The sequence below is a fragment of the Gavialis gangeticus genome, unplaced genomic scaffold, assembly GCF_001723915.1.
Source record: "Gavialis gangeticus isolate Ggan-Ray unplaced genomic scaffold, GavGan_comp1, whole genome shotgun sequence".
NCBI classification, from domain to species: domain Eukaryota; kingdom Metazoa; phylum Chordata; order Crocodylia; family Gavialidae; genus Gavialis; species Gavialis gangeticus.
Window position 1 is genome coordinate 51,825,515 of NW_017729025.1, and position 21,236 is coordinate 51,846,750.

General features: G+C 42.1%; 1 protein-coding gene across 9 annotated transcripts in view; it reads right to left on the reverse strand.

Moving 5' to 3' along the window:
- The window catches only part of NRXN3 (neurexin 3), a 1,732,637-nt gene that overhangs the window by 882,337 nt on the left and 829,064 nt on the right, over nucleotides 1-21,236 (reverse strand). For all 9 annotated transcript variants that reach the window (XM_019518706.1, XM_019518711.1, XM_019518705.1 and 6 more), the window contains exons 12-15: nucleotides 16,188-16,307; nucleotides 7,443-7,824; nucleotides 2,584-2,774; nucleotides 1,545-1,718 (exon numbers count right to left, since the gene is read on the reverse strand). In XM_019518706.1, the coding sequence (XP_019374251.1) occupies nucleotides 1,545-1,718; nucleotides 2,584-2,774; nucleotides 7,443-7,824; nucleotides 16,188-16,307 (867 nt within the window). The remainder of the gene's footprint in view (nucleotides 1-1,544; nucleotides 1,719-2,583; nucleotides 2,775-7,442; nucleotides 7,825-16,187; nucleotides 16,308-21,236) is intronic.

A 21,236-nucleotide genomic window follows, 5' to 3' on the forward strand; every position in this document is an offset into this window, starting at 1 on the left:
CACATGAAAAAGCCCTGTGAAAAAAAAACACTCTGCATGGGAGAGTCAGCATGCCTGCTTTGGACACCCTGACCTATCCCATATTGCTGGCCAGGCCAAGCAGAAAAAACTTGAAGCTCTATGAGGCCACTTCCTAACAGAATCATCAGGTTGGAGGAAGCATGTAAAGGTCAAGATGGACAAAGGGCAGCAGATGGAAGAACAGTCTGCTGCGGCTATGCAACAAAACCAAAACTATGAGCATAAGGTTTGTATCAAGGCACCTTCTTCTCCAATAAGAGGACACAACTCCTGCTAACCACTGAGGCAATGACTTTTACTCTGCAACTTGAGGACTGGGCCAAAGGAACACACACGCCCTAAAAACACAATGCCTAGTCAATGCGCTATGAGGAAAGGATTGGTTTTAAATGGAGCTGCTGCTCTGGGGTTTCACAGATGCTAAGGGATTTGAAGATGGCACTCAACTGGGAATTTTAAAACAGCCAAGAGATGAGCCTAACAAGAGGGAAGACCCCAAAATTCAAGTGTTAGTGGCTGCATGGTGGGGGATATGATATGTACCAGCTGGTGTTCACATAATAAGGTCCTATCAATGCGGATCAGCTAGTGGATGACAAAAATGCACTCAACCAACATATCACACATGGATCACAGTCCCCAGTAAGGCTGTACGTACTTTGTGTAAAGAGCACATTGTTAAGTTTCCTGGCTAGTGATTGATGACCTGCAATGGAGAAATATTTCCTAGCACAAGTGGCAATATAATGAAAACAACAATTTAGCTCAAGTGGCAGGAGCCTGTGTTATGGGCATGGAAGGTCTTAAGTTCTAGGGCTATGCCACAAGGTGGTCATTAAACCAGCTCTCTCAACTGCTGGAAATCTGGCCTGGAGAATAAACTCTTCATTTAAACTGTTAGAAACCAACAATTTATCCAGGTTCCCTGCACCCCAAAAATACCTTCAACAATTTGTTTCTGGACCAAAACAATGTGTTTCTGTTCTCCAAGTAATTCACTGAGAGATCAGTTTATAACAGAAGAATCCCTACCAGTGCCCTGTCCTCACCTCCTTCCCTTGACTCCCATGCCAGGTCATACTTGATCTTCACAAAGTTTAATTTTGTGGGCTTCCAAAAGGAGCTATATGGACCATTAGTGGTCTGAAGACAATAGTTGAGGATCTCTGACTCCAGACCAAACTTAAGCTAAACACTCTAAGGTACTTAAAATATAATATTCTTATTATCAGTAAGTTGCTCTTCAGGAAAAAAAAAACACAAGTAAAGAGAAACCCAATACAAACCAAACTCAACAACTTTTACACTGATGGAGATGCAGTATCACTGGGGGGATAGCTAAAGAGCCATTTACAAGAACAAATTACCCCCACCCAGGAGTGACAAGATGTTGGCAATGAAGGACGTCACAATGAAAGCAAACCAAGATGATGGTCTGTCAGGCAGATGAGCAGTGGTGCAGGAGGCAGCGAGGATATAGGGGGTGCTTCCTGAGTGAGAAATGCCTCTAAAGTAGGTTGTACCTTCACATCCACGCTCAATTTGCCCACTGCGATGGAGGGCATCATTGATCAGATCTGGCAAACGCCCATTCAAGTCCACTGAAGCTAGGCAGCCCTGAAACCCATCACGTGAGGCCACTAGCTTCGGGAGGTTGCTATACATGCCTTGAGCCAGGCCTGCAATGTAGAGATCACCTGGAAGTAAATATGCAAAGAAAAGTAAGTCACCCAAATGCCTTTCAGAGTTGCACTTCTAACACATTTAATGAACTGCACTGCTTCTGAAGAAAGAGTAAGCCAAGAGTGGCATGAAAGAAGCCTGGAGGCCACCTCTGCCAACTAATCTCATTAGGTATGCTCTCTACTTTTCCCAAGTTCTCACCCAATTTTGCCACTGCACCCAACACCTGAGCCCTGAGCCACAGCACTTTTGACTATTCCTGCCTTGGGCCCTCACTCACCTCTGTAAATGCATTTCAACCTCAACCACTTATGAAAGACTTGTTCCTCTTACTCAATTCTACCAATTTTCCTGGATCTTGATCAGGTTCCATGATCCCACACTATCACTCATCTCAGAAATGTACTCCCCACTTTGTTTCACTATTGTGCATCCACAGTGGCATGCATTACCCTATGAGCTCCCCTACAGTCTAAATGACAGGGCTTTATGAACCAACTCTTTAATCATTATCCTGCATTATTTCATCTTTTTTCACTCCACAATGCATACCAGTAGCTCTGCCAATGTTATGCCCGACTCTTCCTGGTGGTCAGATACTTCTTATTCTTTCTTAACAAAAAGATGGTAAACTGGAGAGTGACTGTATGGTATGAATAGTCCTGATAAATATAATATCTGAAAAGCAATACAGACTAACGATATTGCTTCAGAAATTCACCCAACAGCAAAAGCGGAAAATTAAATTCAAAGCAAAAAAAAAAAAGTCGTCACCCTCAGCTTTCTACTCTTCTTTGTGTAGTGCGTGGACATTCTTCGTGATTATTGCTCTCCTAACCTACACGACTAAATACATATTGGCATCTTGGTGGCACTTACCTTTAAGATCAAGATTTTTGGCACCATTGATAACCTGAGTGACCATCTTGGTGTCCACCTTTAGGCTGTGGGTATTACTGTTGTCTCGGGTGATGACAACATTGTGCCACTGGTTGTCATTCAGGGGACGATCACTGTTGCCCTTGATGACATTAGGGCCATTGCCAAGGTCAAACACATAATGTATATACCTGAAAACAACACAAGTTTCATTTCAGAATGGACTCCAGAGCTGTTGTGGGTCTTATTTCAGATATACCTGAGGGACTCATGCAAAATAAAATTCCATCCAAGCATTATGAGATAAGGTAGACATGCTGCTGGGATCTGATGGGGGAGACAGCAAAGATTCCATTCCCCTGCTTGGAACACACATCGCATTCCTCACTCAAAGCACTGTTTGCGGACAAAGCCCAGAAACAATTTTCTAATGAGCAAATATTTTTAGAGCAATTAATTTCCAATTGATTCTCTTAACCGAGTCTGCTTCCAATGAAGAATATCTGACCCTCAGGATAAATTTTATATTTTATGGCTATCTCTAAGGTACTGAAATTATGACAACTGCAACTGGAAAATGCCGCACTGGTACAATGCTATTACTGGTGCATGTGCTGCTTTACTGATTATGGTTTGAAAGCATGTTCAATGCCTGCTCACTCCTGCATGAGTAGTGTAGCCACCTCTGTGCAGCACTGAGTTTGCACTAATAGGTGCTGACTTCTGTGCATCAGCTCACTCTTAGTTCAGCCATCTAGCTCTGAAGGGTTCCAGCTTGTAGTTAAGAAATTCAGGCAGATCTACAAAATACTATTTTTGTAAACATAAAAATAACTGATTCCATGTGATGAAGACAACTAGAGCAGGGGGCTAAATATATACATTTGGGTACACACATTCCAAATCTATACTGCAAAGAATCCTCCAAAATAGCTTAATGGAAATTTCCTCCTTAACATATCTGTGATTCCCAGTCAAGCTTGCATGCCTGTCCATGGTCTCAAAAAGAGCTTGAAATTATAACAAGCCTTTTGGCAAAGTTGGATTAAATACTACGTTTCTATGTAATAAAGGCCCAAACAAAGCAAACTGTGTATGGATCTGACTGTCACCAAGAAACATTCAGACAAGATTAATATGAGCTTAGTCTGAAAATGAAATTCTCTTTTTTTTCTTTTTAAAGGGAAGTGGTAAACACTTTGAGTCCCTACCAGAACAGCAGGGGCTTGTGGCTGTCTCTTCATTCATTCAGAATATTCCAATTACACAAACACACATGGAGTTTAAAATGAAACAGATTAAAGTGCAGTTCTACAGAGAAATATAACTACTAAAATGCATCTGATGAACTCAATGCATGTATCGTTTCTAGATGACTCCAGATCAAATCTGTTCATTTTACAAGATTTCTCTCTTCTGCCTGACAGCCTTAACACATTCCCTGGAAGCTGGGAGATAAACTGGATCCTTCCTTCCAATGCATAAGCACCAGAAATACAGGCAATGTTAATATAATGAGATGAGTAGATCTGAAGAATTTTATGCCCCAACCCAAAAATTGTATAGCCTGCCATGCCAGACATGCATGGTGGGGATGTGTGATTTCTCTAACAGTGTACAAAATTCCCCACATCACAAATTGTGTGACTACCAGAGCTAAACCAGGCTGCCCCAGCCCAATCCCAAGAACCAGGCCAGGAGTGGTTGTTTACCAGACCCTGAGGCTGTCCAACATGCCAACATTCAGCTGATCATCAGCATTTCCCAGGCCAGTCCCAAGCCCAGTTCAAGACCCAGGGATGTCCTAGTCCCAGTGCTGACATTCAGATGAATTTCTACATTGGGCCAGGTCTGGCACACAAGCCACATGGCTCAATTTAAGGTACCATACAAACCAACGACAAAGATGTTCCACACAGTGTGGAACCCTTTTTTTTTTTGGCTGGTTTGCCATGTTATTTCACCATAAATTGGTTTAACAAATGACACATTACAATTTATGAAAGAATGAACACCTTCATCATGCCATAATTGTAACAATTTCCCAGGGGCCACAGATTTTGCCAGTCACATTATAACTCTGTTGGCACCTGCTCAACTCCATTGTCCTCAATGGATGTGCACAGGCGTAATTTATTAGAATGTAAAGAATAATCTGATGCTGATGCACATGGAAGAACAGACTCCAGATCTGGAAGTTTTAACATTCTGTTATGAATATTTCACACTATGATTGTTTTAAAATCATAGAAATATAGGACTGGAAACACCCTCCAGACATCTTTTCATTCAACATCTCACAGGATCAACTACAACTAGATGACCCCCAACAGATCTTTGTTTCACTTTTTATTAGAAACCTCCCAAGAAAGAGATTTGACAACCTCTCCAAGTAATCTCCTTTAGTTATGGTTTGAGCCATGTAAAATTAGAAGTTCTGTCTCTAATATACAACTTAAGTCTCCCTCGTTGTAACTGAATACAAATTCTTCTTCTCTCAATGGGCAAGAATTGATCACTGTCCCCTTATAACAATCTTTTCACCCCTCAGTCTTCAGTAGACTAAAGCTCAATTCTTTCCATCTCTCCACACAGGTTATGTTTTCTAAGCTTCTTATAATTGTTGCTGCTCACTTTTGGACTCTCTGAACTGGCCTATATATCTTTCTTAAAAAGTAGTAACCAAAAACTTGGACATAGTGTCTAAACTGAGGCCTCATCACTGTCACCTATGTAGAGAAGAACAATCATCTCATGTTTTACATATGACACTCCTGTTAACGTAACTCAATGACATCCAGTCTTTTTTTGGCAAGTGTCACTTTGTTATTTCCTTTTTAGTTTGCATATTCTTTCCTGCTGTACTGTTGCCTTGCCAGAAATTCTCCATGTGCACTTACACATTTTAGTTCACTTTGTTAAATGGCACTTTTCTTTATTGAATTTAATCTTTTTGAGCACTTTTACAGTGCTTTAATTAAAGCAGATCTGAAACCTTTAATTAGAGCTCGTCCATTCAACGAGCTTTAGTTCAAGTGCCCCCACCACCATTTTTAAGCATGAAGACGCTGATACATGAGATGCAGGAGGCTGCTGGGGTGCAGCAATTGCCATGCTCCAGCAGACTTGATTAAATTGAGCCTGTCCCAGAGCACCAAAATTTCAGCACATTGGAGAACCTCAGCACTCATGTAGGATTTCAGACCATCTCTTTAATTTGTCAAACCAATTTGACCTCTAATCCTGTCCTCTTTGCAAATCTGATACTCTACTCTCTTCCTCACCCAGGTTGTTAATGAAAATATTAAATGGAATGGGGTCTGGGACCAATCCCTCTAGCATCCCATTTAAGATGCCCTCCAAATTTGGCACTGGAAATCTGATTGCTGCTCTGTGGGTATGTCTACACAAGATGCTACATTGCTGTAGCTATGAGCTACGGTGACGTAGCTTGTCAGTACAGTGATGTAGCCTCAGTGGGCACGAACCATGACACTGACGCTACCATGGAGTAGCTGATTGCTACTGCATAATAGGGTCAGAAGTTACCTATGTGCTGCCGGGACTGCACAGTAACAACTGCACAGTCAGGTGCACATGAAGACATGCCTTGTGGGAGGCAAGGCTTTTTGCGGGTACTACCTTTTGTTAGACCAGCTGTACAATTGGGAGGGATACAGACAAGCCTTCAGGTACGAAGTACCCTTCTACAGATCTCAGAATTCTCTGAGAGATTTTTCAGATCAGTTCTGTAACCCCTCATCTGTTGGTCATTACACCTAGACCATACATCCTTAGCCTGCTTATGAGAAGGTCAGTTGCTTCAACATTAAGAAATTCAAGATATATCAAACTACTGCTTCCCCTTTATCCACTAGGCCATTATCCTGTCAAAAAGAAAATTAGATTGGCTTGACATGTTCAGTTCTTGACAAAACCTGTGTTGGCTCTCTCTCACTTCATTACTTGATTGTTTATCAATTTATTCCCAAATCTTTCAGAGTTAGATTGATTAGTCTATAATTACTGGTCTCCCTTGTTTTCCTTGCTTAAAGATAGTTACCATGTTTACCTTTCTCAAGACCTGTGAGACCACCCTTGTCTTTCATGTGTTCTCAAACATGAGTGCTAATGAGAAGGAGATTACTTTGACAAGCTCTTTAAACACTTCAGGGTGAATTTCATCAGGACCTTGCACCTAAACTCATCTGTCTTAATATTCTTAACTTGTTCTTTCACACTCTGTCCTGCACTCATAGCTCCTTTGTTAAAAATTCATTTTGTGGAATAAATGATCACAAGTTACTTTTTTTTTTTTTGAAAGCTGATGGAAATGCAGGCTTGAATACTTCAGCTTTCCCAGCATCATTTAGCACTAGGCTTAAGTATCCCTTTGGTTACATCTTACTTCTAATATAATTATAGAAGCTTTTCTTATTACTTTTTTTATGTATTTGGCCAATTGAAACTCCTTTTGCACCTCAGCTTTTGTACCACCCCCTCATGATTATCTTTAAGCATGTGCCCTTGTTTCAATATTTGTAAAATTCCTGTTTGACTTTCACATCATTGAATGGCTCATGATACATTCCATGTTCCTTATACCTTTCCCTTCCATCAGGAAAGGAACTGTCAGCTCTGTCACACACATTTACCCCTTAAATAATCTTCCCAAATGACCCTGTCTAGCAGTTCCCTGAGTTTGCTGAAGTCTGTTTTTATGAAGTCCATCATTGTAGTACTGCTCAAAATTTCTTCCTTTCCTTAGGATAGTGATAAATGCTATCATTTCAAGTCTAGATTCTCAAACAGTTTCTCCATACTAGTCCCTCCTGGAAGGTGGCACAGAACTCACTCACCCCTTGACCAGTTCAACTGCAATGAAGTCATTGCCATCACCACTATTGAAAAGGATGAAACCGTCAGCCGAAGTGGTCTTGAACTGAAAGAAGAGGTGCATGGAAGTGTAGGCCTGCAAGGTGGCTAGGCTCAAGTAGCTGCTTTTGGTCTTGAAGGTGACTGGATCGGCAATGATGTTACGGAGGCCAAAACGTGCTTTTAGCTCGCAGTAGTCAATGTCACCGTTCTTGCACAGATCAATGTAGAGCATCCCATTAAACATAAGGCTCTGGAGGTGGCCAATGAAGCTGGAGGGGATGACTGAGATGTACCGCTTCTCTGTCATGATTCCTGTCTCAATGTTGTGGAACTCCAAGCGGGTGTGATCTCCCACCATTGTACCTGGATGGCAGAAACAAGAAGATGTAGAACACCTAGTATCTGAGGGGATCAGAAACTAGCTGCAGAGACCCTGACACTTACATTTCCAAATCAGCAATGATATAAAGTAATGATGTAGTATCTGCTTACTGTATGGCAGTCCATGCATAAAATGAGTTGCTGAGAGATGTGGGAGAGGTGGGAGTTCAATTCAGTTCCTAACAGATAAGTTTTGAAATGACAAATCCACCAACACTCTTTCAGGCAACCAGAAGAGCGAGGCAGAGGAGTGAATGGAAAGTGAAATCTCTGTTCCTCCATTGGGATGGGTCCTATTGCTCAGGGTTGTTAACACTTTATGCAACCGACTCTCCTGTAACCTATCCAAAAACCTCATTTTTACATTTTTATTTTCACATTTCTGCTTGAGGCAAAAATGCCCCTTATCTCCCCCCACAGGCACAGGGACCCCATGTAACAAATGCAGGAAAGATGTGCTTGTAGGAGATAGACATACTTAGCTACCACAGGCAGAGGATCTACCATTTCCCTAACAAGAGAGATGGGAACTAGCACATACATGTAAAGCTGATTTAAGGAGAGGATGAAAAGGAGGGAAGGTCGTTAATTAAGATGGGAGCAGGAGTGAGCTTTTAGGCACATCCCTTTGATTTCTGAGCTCCCAAAATAGGCTCAGTGCTGTAGAGTTTGTCAAGGAGACTAGATCCCTTCCCCTGGGATTTGCAGTCTAATCATCCATCTTTATGCTGAGTATCTCCTGCTTGGTGTGAAGTGCCCACAGCTGCCATTTAAACCAATGAGAAGTAAAGGCAATTAGGACCTAACCTGATCAAGCCTGGGGCAGACAAACAATTCAGACACTCTTTGAAATAAATGTGCTCAGTTTCTCAGTGAGACTGTGTTAAAAAAAAGAAAATAAAAGAAAAGAATGAGAAATGAGGACACAGTCATAAAAATGCATTAACATTCTTTCTACAGTTCCACACACGGAAAATGGTGTCTCTCAAAGTTTGATATTTGTTGTCAGTTGGTTCTGCTCAGCAGCATAGCAGGGGGTAACACATGAGCAGGCAACAGATGAAAAAGCTCCATTAACTTCAAACACCAAATTACCACATGGTTTGGACTGCACATCTCTGTGATAATTTTTAATTATGAAGTACAGAAAAATAGCTAATTATATTACATTTATAGTGCATTTAGTTATTTTAATAATTACCCTTAGTAATTACTATAGTATTGAGCCCATATTTATGTACTAAGAGAACATTGTACTAAGAGAACATTATTAAAGTTGTGAAGCCAAAGTTAGAAGCATCAGAAATAAGGTGACCATATGAACAGCCTTTATTTAATCCCTTGGGCTTATGGATTGTGATACAGTCTTTAATTACATGGCCACACACTATTTTTTTTCTCCAGGGCTTCTGCCTCATTCAGTGCACAGGATGAACAGTGCTCAATTAATGAGCAGCTATTCAATACTTTGTTTTATCCTCATTGTTCACTGTGGGGCCCCAAAGCCTAATTTACTGCATATTAATCAAACAACTGCTCTAAAAGACAGAATTATTAACTTCCTTGCAGCCATTTCTGTCATGCTCATCGCTATATGAATTTAGTTTATCTTTCCAAACCCCTTGTGAAGGGCAGGGGTATTATCCCCACTTATAGAGGGGGAGTTGAGGAGTTAGGGTCATAAAAGGATACTTTTTTTGCATTTTAAGCTTGGGTGCCAAGCTTTGAGACAATTGAGACCATTGTCACAATGGTTACTGGACAGTGGAAGTGCTCTACACTGCACACAGCTACATAAATTCAAAGAACAGTTCCCACTGGACATCTGGGAATGCTCATCATTTCTTTCAACGGCAACCTCAAGTGGGGCCCTCAGAAAACATGGAAGATGCAGGTAGCGGTCACCTGGTTCGAGGAACTTGCCCAGCATCACCTAGGACTCTGCAAGAAGTAGGGATGGACTCCAATTTCTACGGCAACATCAAATGTCTGTACCACAAGATCTTCCTTTCTCCTTCTGCAATGTCTTATCTCATTCACTGTAGACCTCTCAACTTCTGCAGTAAGTGAAGCACAGGTCCTAGGGCCAATGAACTGTTTTGCTATTTAGCTCTGATCCATCCTGAGAGTAGATTTATCTTGTACACTGAATAAGACATGGGTCTTGGGGAGGAAACAGTACTGAGCACATAATTAAAACTGCATCAGATATACAAAAAAGGCAACCTTAGTTCTGGCATTTCTTCTTTCTAGCTCTGGCAAGCACTTCTCAGTGTTTCACTCCATAACCCTAAAATAATTTCTTAATGAAATTAACATCATTATCATGTTTTAACTTCCTAGTGCTTTTAAAAAAAATAAAACTGAAGAAACAGAGATTGTTTCTCTGTTTTGAATCCATTCCAATATCATGAAACTAGTACTTATACAAAAGGATAGACTAGCGTAGTCTTTGTGATGTCAACTGTTACAGAACTGTTATGAGATTGGAATAACATAATGACACCCCCATAGGTTACTAACAGCTTGAGAATGAATCCTAGACCCATTGTACAGATTTGTGTCAAGTGAACTAACCAAAAAAAGAGAGCAGTAGTGGGCATCACCCTCTGTGGCACCAGTACTCAACGGGAATGAGACACTTTGCCAGTGGGGTTCATAACATTTTCAGACAGGAAAAAATGTGAAACTTGGTAATCTTGGTTTCCATTCCAGGTTTTGAAAGGGAGTGCTAGGGGGTGAGCTCTTCTCTTGATTTTCCACAATTTTAGCTCCCTCAAATCTATCTCTTCTCCATCCTGTAACTGTTTGTCCCAGATACATTCTTCCTCTCTACTGCCCTTCCCAGCCTCAGTCTACAGCTTCTTAGACTTCTCATTTAGTTTCATTCTCCTTGCCCAGGTATCCCTAGTCATCTCCTATGTCACTGTCAAAGTCTCAAATACTCCAGTTCCCAATCTCTCGTCTTCCAGTCCCAATGTCCTTGCTCATCCAGCTCTAATTTCTCTCCCACTTCCTCGTCCCAATTCCACAGTCCTAGTTCCTCATCCAATCTGTCTCAGGCAACCCAGTGGACTCTAAATCCCAAGCTTGCTCTCTTCATCCCTCATTCAATCTCAGTCTCAAGTCTTTACCTCCTAGTCCCTTCTTGGGTGCTTTACCCAGGTTCTTCATACATGTCTCCATTCTTCCTCATTCCCCAATTCATCATCAGATCTGAGATATATTCCCCTCTCTCCAAACCATAGTCTCCTTGCTTTCAGTCCCCTTGCCCATTATGTCTCAATCCCCTTATCCTAACCTGTTTCTCTACCTACAACCATGGCTTTTATCCCCTTTTTATTAGAAACAGGCAGATTTCTGCTTAGCTGCTACCTAGAGGTCATATGATTACAGGAGAGAAAGGCACCCTGGTCTCAGTTCCAGCATCCAGTCTCACATTGACCTGGTGCAAACAGGAGTAGCCATCAGAGTTATGGCACAAACTGAACTTAAGCAAAAGCATGCTCAATAGCTCTACTGAGATGGTGCATTCCCAGTACTGTTTTGTGCAGTAGTTCTGAGAAGATGGTGCTTATGAACAGTCCAATTGGCACTAGGGGCTACAAGAGGCATGAGCCCACTCAGGGCAGATGTTATGTTCAAATCAACAAGCCCAGATATAATGCACCTCAGAATCTTGGGTTAAGGTTGCTAGGTAAGAAGGCTCTCTGAACTGCTAGTGTTGTTTCTTAGAAAAACTGGAAAAAAATCCCAAAAGGGTTAAAGAACTGCAACTTTGGCTTTAATTTTTAAAAAGGGTAAAAGAAATGACACAGGGAAGTGCAGACCAGTTATCTTAAGACTAATTCCAGGAAACTGAAAGGTTAACTTGGGACTCTATCAACAACGAATTTGGGTATAATATAATGAATTCTAGTCAGCATGGTTTCAAGGAAGGTAAGTCTTGTCAAACAAACCTGTGAGGGCTTTTTTGATAGGGTTCCTGTTTTTGACAGGATTACAAATATAAAGGCAACTGTATTGATAATACATCTGGATTTCTCTAAGGTATGTGCCTTAGCACCATATGACATTTAGATTAGAAATCTTCCATTTACAGAGCTAACAAAAGACATCGTAGATCAAGCGTCAGCAACGTATGGCCCTTGAGATGGATCTGGGCCTGAGGAGCCATTGGTTCAGAGCTACAGGCTGAGATGAACTGGTCTACCTTATTGGGAGGCTTTGCCTGCCTCATCCCCCTCCCCACCCTGGGTGGCAGTGGTGGGGGTGATACAAGCTTCATCCATGCTGCAGCCAAGCAACAGGGAGAAGTTGTGACAGCAGTGGCCAAGGTAGAAGACACTGGCCTGCCTTGGACTCAATCCAGGCTAGTCCAGCCCACCTGGAAAATCCTGCTGACCAATGCATTAGATGGATTACTAACTGGCTCGCTGACACATATCAGGTGTACTTAATAAGGAGTGGGGGCCATTTCTAGTGGAGCTCTCTAATGATCCGATCCTGGTCCAATACTAGTTTTATGATTACAGAAGATGATGTACAATCGTTGTCAGTCAGGTTTGCAGATAACAGACAGGTTCCTGGTAGAGAATTATCTTAATTATTTCCTTAAAAGGTCTACAGTCCAATAAGATGTGCTTTTAGCATAGTCAAATGTAAGGTATTTTGGAGTGAGAAATGAAAATGGAAGTGATGACACAGAAAAGGTTTCTGGTATCAGTATGGATAACTGTCTCAGTGTGAACTCTCATTGCAGTGGTGTAGCAAAAAGGATTAATATGAGTCTTGGATGTTTAAACAAGAAAAATATCAAGTAGGAGTAGGGAAGTGGTATCACTTCTCAACACAACACTGGGGACACTATTCTAGTACATGTCTGATCAGTTCTTGTGTTCATATGTCAAGAGAAGATTTAAAGACCACAAAAATGATCCAGGGGTTGGAGATTTAGTAGGTGAATAGTTATCAGAGCTGGCTGGGAGTTTTCTAGTGAAACATTTCTCCTTTAGAAAAATGCAAATCCATTGAAACTGGAACTGTTTGTTGGGGAAAGGGTTAATATTAACAAATATCTTGATTAAAAAGAAAATCTGAAAAAATTTCAAAACTGTCAAAACGTTCCATTTAAACATTTTCAAAAGTAAAAGTTCCAGTTTGGGCTTGCTATAAATTCTCATTTTGAAACTTTTAACTAAATTCACACTACAGGTAAATAAATGAAAGAGGTCAAGCACCGAGTGAAAGGAGATAGTCTTTCCTATTTTCTCTGGGATCTGACAGAAGTGACATGTGTTGCATGATTGGAAAGTGATCTACAACAGTGCTGTGATGTGTATGGCTGCAAAGCACTTTAAAAGTGGCCGATTCCATGACAAATTAACCCGCATCTAATGAGGATTCAGATGAAGGTGTTCCAAAGTGGAATTAGGTATGCCTTAGATAACTTCCGTCAGTCCTTGTGCATGATTGGAGCTGGGCTGATGCTGTCTGCAGGAAGGGAGCGGGGAAAAGGGAGGGGGAGGCAGCTCTGGGTTGGGATTTTTCTAGCCTGAGCTGAAGGGGGAAAAAGGGGCGGGTGAATTGGAGCCCCCTCCCCCATTACCTCATGTGTTGTCTCTGTCTGGCTCAAGCTGGGCAAGACCCGGCCCACAGCTCTCACCCTCTCCCTTCTCCCCACTCTCTGGGCTAGAGGATGCAGGCAGGCTCCTACTTTGGATCGACTCTGAAGTAGAGCTCAATTTCCTGCCCCCCCCAACCCAACAGAAAACATCTGTTGGATTGGGGGTGAGGGTGTTGGCTTGGACCCGGGGGGTCGTTCTTTCTGTGAAGTGCCATGAGTTAGAGTGGGGAGCTGCACGTATATCAGTGCCCTCCATGTTCACCCTGCTGGACTAGAGCAATGGGAGGAACCTGTATGACTATAATGTCGAAGGCAGGGAACACGTCTGGGGAAGCAATGGACAAAGGAGGCTTTGGGCAAGAAACCCAGGTAGTGAAGGGGGGAGACTGGGAGAAAGCTGAGGAACAGGATAACCAAAACCGATTGTGGGGTCTTGCTGAGCTGAGGAGAATGGGCTAAAGAGCCAGAGAAACTTAAGACATTATGTTAAAAGGGTGATAATGCTGCAAGTCAAGCACTCCAAAGTGAAGCGATACCTTTACAACCATAAGCCAGCCACTGTGTTTTTGCAGAATGATATGCTTTCCAATTTCAGGATCACACACCCTTCTTTTTTTTCTCTTACAGAAAACATCCCTCATGGCCTGGGGATAAACCATTCTGTAGCACCGGGAAGCCCCATAAGGAAATTAATGATTTCATTTTTAGAGCAAGGCTGTATGGTATCCAGTGAATAAGACATGGGGAGAGGGGGATGATTCCAGATATTGAATAGATGTCTGCTTCAGTAACTGCCCTCCATCTTGCGTACTGAAGGAGGCAGAGATGCTGTGGACACAATGTTGTCTGCAAAAAGAAATTAAAAACTGGATCAAGATGGATATGGGCAGTGGCAGATCCACGAATTCCCAAAGGGGGGGTCACAGCAGCAGCTACCTCCACTTCAGGGGTGGCTGCACCCCCAGCTCACAGCCTCCTCCACCCCCTCCCAGTGGTGCAGGCAAACCATGCCTCAGGGGATTTTTTTAGTCAGTAAAGCAGGTGAAAAGCCCCCCTTCCTTCCCCTTCATACTCAAAGGCTTGTCCCTTCCCCTCCTCTTTACCCAGCCCCTGCCTACTACTGCCGATTTCCTTGCTGCCCTGGGGGCCAGGAAGCTCTGGGATGAGACAGGCTATGCCAGGAACAACAGCAGCATAGTGAAAGAGTAGTATCCCACTCCTTGCCTGGTCTCCCTACCCATCTCTTCCAGCAGGAATAGCTCTGGTGCTTCCCTCACCCCTGGGACAGTGGGGAAAGCAGCAGGCACAGCTGGAAGAGAGGGAAGGGGAAAGGAGAGAGCACATGCCACTGAGCATGAATGGAAAGGTGTGGGGAGGGGAAGTCACCTGTTTTGGGGACAAAGTCCCCAGAGGCTCCTGCAGTATGGTCAAGTCCAGAAAACAAGTGGGGGGTGGGGGGGAGGGAACTGCAACCACACCACTGCACTTCCTTTGGATACACTCCTGGATATGAAAAAGAGGCTGAATTTAGGTTGCACAGATCATTTGAAATTCTGGGCTTTTTATAACTTTTGAGTGCTTGATTTGACAATCACTGCACTTTTAAGAGATTTGGGGATAGACTATGGGGATTGCAATGGGCAGTGTCCGCATTTGTTACACATAAGCTCAGGTTCAATACTGTTTTCTTTGTGCACCCCACTTGGTAAAGGTAAGAGTTCCACCTAGTGGCCATTATTGAAAACCTCAGTACAAGATTTGTGGTGTTTGCCAGTGCAGTTTAGCATCATTAATTCATCTGTAGGCTGGAAACCAGAAAGTACAAAAATGCTCTTGTACATTGGAGGACTGATTGAACCTCCACCAATTCTAGTAAGGAGCAGATGGATCCTCCTCTCATGTGTCCAGAAATTTTCATCTCTGTTTCTCCTCGTAACATAGGATGCATATTTAACTTCAGTGATTTAGAGTGTAAGTCGACAAATGATCAAATAGTTTGGAAACCACCCACTGAGCCCACCTGTTAGAGATCATTTCATATCCTATTACCTGTCTTTTGGCTTTCTGCTGATGTTCTTCTGCCAGACTGGTACTGGAGCAAGACCTGGTTGAAGACAGAGCCAACCTATATCCTCCTGGTTCTACAACCAGGATCCAAAATACCACGTACTTACCCTCTGCCTCTCCCCAGAAGCTCCTCCGAGGTACCATGGAACTGGCACAGATCAATCTGGGCCATGGCTGAGCAACTGCATTTTGGTGAATGAAAGGCTGAGTGTTGCTGACTTTTAAACAGCTGCTTCTGGGATGCTATTGAGAGAACCCCAAACCTTATGGCTTTAAGACCAAAAAATGCTTTTGAGTGTTTGTGTTGCCAACACTGTTCTTTTCATGCACACCATCATACAACATGGTTGTGTGGCTGTGAGGAATTAAAAGCAGAGACACACACTTACACCCCTCTGCAACAACTTCATCCCCACAATCTGTTCCAGGCTGCTGGAATTATCACGGAAATTGCCACCACTAGTTGAGGAGTAAAGAGCCCCACAGCACTGCACAGAGCACAGTGAGACTGAATCAAGAGGAAAGGACAGAGGAGAGGCAGAAGGATGGACAAAAGAGACAAAAAGATGATGTGTATGCATGTGTGCCTGTGCTGAAAAGAGCCTGAAAGCAAAAGGAGACGAGACCCGAGTTATCAGTAAACTGGACTTACCCTCAGCAACATCATCATCCACCATCAACTTGAGGCTCTTTCCTCGTCGCACCACCCGGACCGTGTGCCACTCATTGTCATTGAGTTTTTGCCCAGCATAGAGAGTTTCAGGTCCTTTGCCTGGGGATGGTGACAAGTACAAGAGTTAAAGACAGACCTTACTATATTGAAGTGCCTGCCTGATTGGGAGAGTCCACAAAATCATCCTGGTGTGATACAGTCCCTTGTTTATCTGCCGTGAGGGAGGGACTGCTACTCCCCACTTCTATCCCTTTCTTGCCCAAACAGAATGGACTTCATTACCCACTCACTGCAAGAAGTATTTTTCCTTTGGGGCCCAGAGGGCACATTATCAAAAGGTGGATGCAGGGTTACACATCTTTCCTGCATCCCTGGAACTCGCCATTGTTGATCTAACATTGTAGTGTATCACACTGAAAGAGACATATTGATATTGTGAATAGCTATGGTGTGAAACCAGCATCAAGCTGGAATTCTGTAAGCACTTCAATTTAGAACAGTCACATAATTCCACTGGATATTAGAGTTTCTTTCAGACTGGTTCAACTGGGTTTCCCAATGCTTATAAGGTATCATACACCAGGCTGGTTTCAGTTCACAGGTCTCCAACCAAGACAAAGCACTCACCAATTACTAGAGAAACTTAAGGCAGTTAGCCTGGCTACAGATACCCCCAGCATTTTTATTCCCCTGAATCAGCACTTTCCATCCGGGGAGGATCCCCATAAAGAAAGAATAAGCACAACTCTCCTTACAAACAATGCTCCTGGAGGGAAGACAAGGCAAACACCCACCCCTAAGCGTTCAGTTTCTCCCCACTTATTGTATCTGGCAGTCAACCTGCTGAAATGTTAATTGCTTTTCAATCTAAAATCTTGTTCCTGTCAATTGCTGAGTAAAGAATTAAAGAGCAGTTTGTGCTAAGTTAACTGTATTTGCTATTTGCAGGTTAATCTTGACGTTATTTGATAGAGTTGTAGAGAGAAACCCAGGAGTAAAATAGAAAAGGATGAAGCAAATTGGAATTTGGGACATTGATGAACTGTGGGAAAAGAAAGGGAAGTCCAGAATGGAGTTAGGGACAACCCAGCAGAAGTTGCTTCTTGACAAGACCCTTTGTGCATCAGCAAAGCTGGGTGTAGATAGACAGATCATTTGTGCATTTGTATTAAGTCCCAGCAAGATATATCCATTGTTTTCAGAAACTCAATATAAATGAAGCAGTGAACACTAAACCGGGAGGCTGGCCTAAAAAAATTAACTGAGAATATAACAGCATATAGGATCTTTTGGAGAACTTCATGGGAACGATGATGTGCTCCAGCTAGACTCACCCATAAGTGTCTTGATACAGAGTGCCAGGAAAGGCATCCCCAATACCTGCATCCCCACAAGTAGGACACATTGCATGAGGAGATATAAAGAAAGCTGATGTTCTGCAGGAAAGGGATAAAACCTATCCAAGAAGCATGCAAGATCTTCAGGATGTAGGCAGTCTTCATTTGCAACTTCAGCCAATCTAGCATTTCCCAATAGCTAGCTAAGATGGAGTACAGAGTCTCCTTAACACAGTCCCTGGTTTAGGACTCAATATATTAAAGCAAGAAAATCCCATGGGTGGAGATTAAGCTGTGTTGCCTTTGCTGCTGCCACCTTCTCAAAGATGCAAATAATTTACTACCTTGGAATTCGTGCTAGTGTAAAAAGGGAGCTTATTCCCTTTCAGAATCAAGTACCTACTGCCACCTCAAATGAAAGAAAAATCAGGGCTGTGGAATGAAAAGGGTAATCTTTTTCCATGGTTTAAAACCAGGGAATGATTCTCAAGAAAGGAAATGTTTGGTTATCAGTATGCAAATGATTTGTCTTTAATCAGGGTCACTTCCCTGTATCTCATCAAGTCCCAACTTGTGGCTGTATCATTCCTGAGTGACAGTCAAGCCTACAGTATAAAAGCAATGCAGGCAGCCAGGTTACAAGCAAAGGGCCCAAAATGTGCTCTGTCTTAAACCAGTGTAAATCTATGGGCATTCAGTGGAGTTATGCTAGATTCCCATCATTTGGGGGGATGGGGGGCACACAATATGTTCTATAGTATGTATTGTGAAATGATGCATTTGGCTGGTCAGAAAAGGGGTTCTGCATGTGTCACTATAACAGGTTCCATTAGAAACTGCATGCATGCCACTCTATAGCAACTGCAATCCCATAGATTCACCTGTTCCAATGGAAGCCTAGGGATATTACTACAGTTGAGATATATCTGTGGCCATGAATGTTGTTTTTAATGGTATCCATTAAAGACTGCACACAAGCTATGAATTTCTATGTTGGAAGTAGAAGACAAAAGTTTTTGAAAGGCATAGCAATAAGTTTGAAACTATCCAATATGCACCTTTATCACATTGCATAATCCACGTTCCAGGTTTTTATTACTGTTTATTACTGTCTTTGCAGATGCTACATTATCTGTTGTATGTATACACCAGGACGTTTCAGAAAGTAACAGCAATTTCAAAATAAAACCATTTTATCTGCAATAAGTAAGAAGCTACAGAGTAGGAGGGAGCACTGATGGTGGCATTGTCCAATGCACCCATCATTTACAATTATGTAGAAAACCATTGTGGTCCAGGAAATGATCGCCACACACAGGATGGTTTTATTTTGAAATTACTGTTACTTTCTGAAACACCCTTATATAGGTATTAGGGCTGAACTGATCTTAGTCAACAGAAATAGTCAAGTTGTTATTTTAGCCAGAGCTGCACTCCTATACAAAAGTACAGTACTTTCTTAATCCACATATCTGCTCCCAAAATAGCTTCGGAAGTCAAAGCTGCCAGCTTTATTGGGACAAGGAAGCTCCACTCTTATTAGCCGCACAAAGATGGCAAAGCCAAAAATAATCCAGTTGGGTTCTATTCTGCTTCATGCTGCCTATTGCCTTAAACTGTCATCTTGGTTAAAACTGCAGCATCTTTAAAACAACTGGTGATATAAAGAAGCAGAAACACCCTAGCTGGATTTTTCAATCAGGCTGGTTGAATTAACTGCAAATAAATGATCTGACAAATCAAAGCCTTTCTTCTGTCCCTGAACAGCTCCTAATTTATACTAATAGGTTTGTTATTTGTAAGTAATCATCAAATTGTCTGGGCCAACAATTTTCAACCTAAATCTTGTTTGTATGTCACTTACTTTGACTGGTCATGCTCTGTGCTTGATCAATTTAGTGCTGCATCATTAGATGATTAAAAAAAGACCCAGAAAAATAATTAACAATGTTGTTCATTCATAAACCACCTGGTTTGCATATGGTTATGGCTTTCCCTTAATAAGAGTACCTTAAGCCAACATCCCTTCACAGGGAAACCCATTGCATGGAACAGTCAAGAATTTAAAAAACAAGCTTAATTAAACCAGGTATTTGAAATGCAAATGCATGATTAACAATTCCTAGCTTAGGTTTATTCAAACCAGCCCTAATTTCAGAATCCTAGCTGAAGCCAGTTAGTAGATTGACTTGCAAATAAGAAAAAAAAAAAATGTAGACCCCTATTTTGCAACTGACAATAAATGAATAAATTACAGCACTCATTTGGAGCCCCACTGACTTCAGCGTGGCTCTGTCCAACTATATGGATCACCTGCTACACTATCAAGTGCAGAATCTGGACTTTGAGCTTGATATTGAGTCTAAGTGTGTGTGCTGTTGTGACAGAGAAATTTCACTTTTAACTGCACTTAAAAGCAGACTTTCAAGGGGACATAGAAGCCTGTTATTTAGATGCTTCTGAAAGTTTTACCCATATTCATTCATGTAGAAAGGAGCAACTTTTCTTAAGGAGTTGACTATAGTTCACTCCCCACCTGATATTCCATTCCTGTCTCAGCAACAACACAAATTATAGTGAGGCCAACAATTTTGATCTCATATAAAAGAGCAGGACAAAATAAACAAAGCACATGGATTTCAGGGGGAACCCCCCAAACAATGCACTTCATCTCCCTATGCAACAAAAGCTGGCAATAAAAGAGAAGAAAAAGTAAGTAAACAGCAGCTAGGGAAGCTGAACTGCTGGAAACATTTTCTATTTATAATGTTTTGATGAGATGGCAGCTGGTCATTAGGCACTTTTTGCACATTACTTAATTTTTATGAGCAAGGACAAATAAGAGACAGAATGTTTAGCATCTAACAGGAGAAGGGCTATGTGAAGAATTGCATTAGTGAGCAATTAACCACTAAAAGGCTGGAATTTCACTGCCTTTATGGCAAAACACGTACTCTCTCCCTGGTGCCTCTTGGTCCTTTGATGCATCTTCCTAACTTCTTCTAGGAATGATGAAATTGTAGAACCATGAAGATCCAGGGGACAGGTGGTCTCCAGCTCTCTGCTTTAAACCTGAATGAAGTATCTTGTGGAAATTTCTTTCATGCTCAGGGCAGGGCCAGCTGGCAATCAATCCTCAGTCCAGAGCAAATTCTTCTCACAGGGCTTAGAATCTGCTAATTCACAAATTCAAAGCAAGTTGGGGCATGGGGCAATGCCTACTTAATGATGCCTACCTTACTCAGTCCTTCCAACTCAGGTTCATGGGTTTAATTTAAACAATTGCAAAAGTAATGCCCCCTAATGCACATCCCCCATCCTTTTAGAAATGAGAAGATTTCCATCAGACCTGCTCAGGAATCTCCCATATTTCTACATAAGTGGGCTCCTATAGCCAATTAAGAAGGAGACCCCTAGAAGGTAAGTGTGAAAGTCCCCAAAAGAGCCACACTAAACCAATGGGAAGAACAAACAAAGTCACTCAATGGCATACCCTCACTCTTATCCATCCAACTGATTAATAGTCCAGAGACATGTATCCAGGCAGGAACAAAGAAACAGAACCAAAGGGGAATGAAGAGTACAGCTCATCATAGACCAATCCATTTATATGGCTGACTAAAATAGCCTCCACAAAGCCAAAATCTGCCTCTCTTTTATGGAAGAGGAAAAGGTCCAACACCAGCCAAGG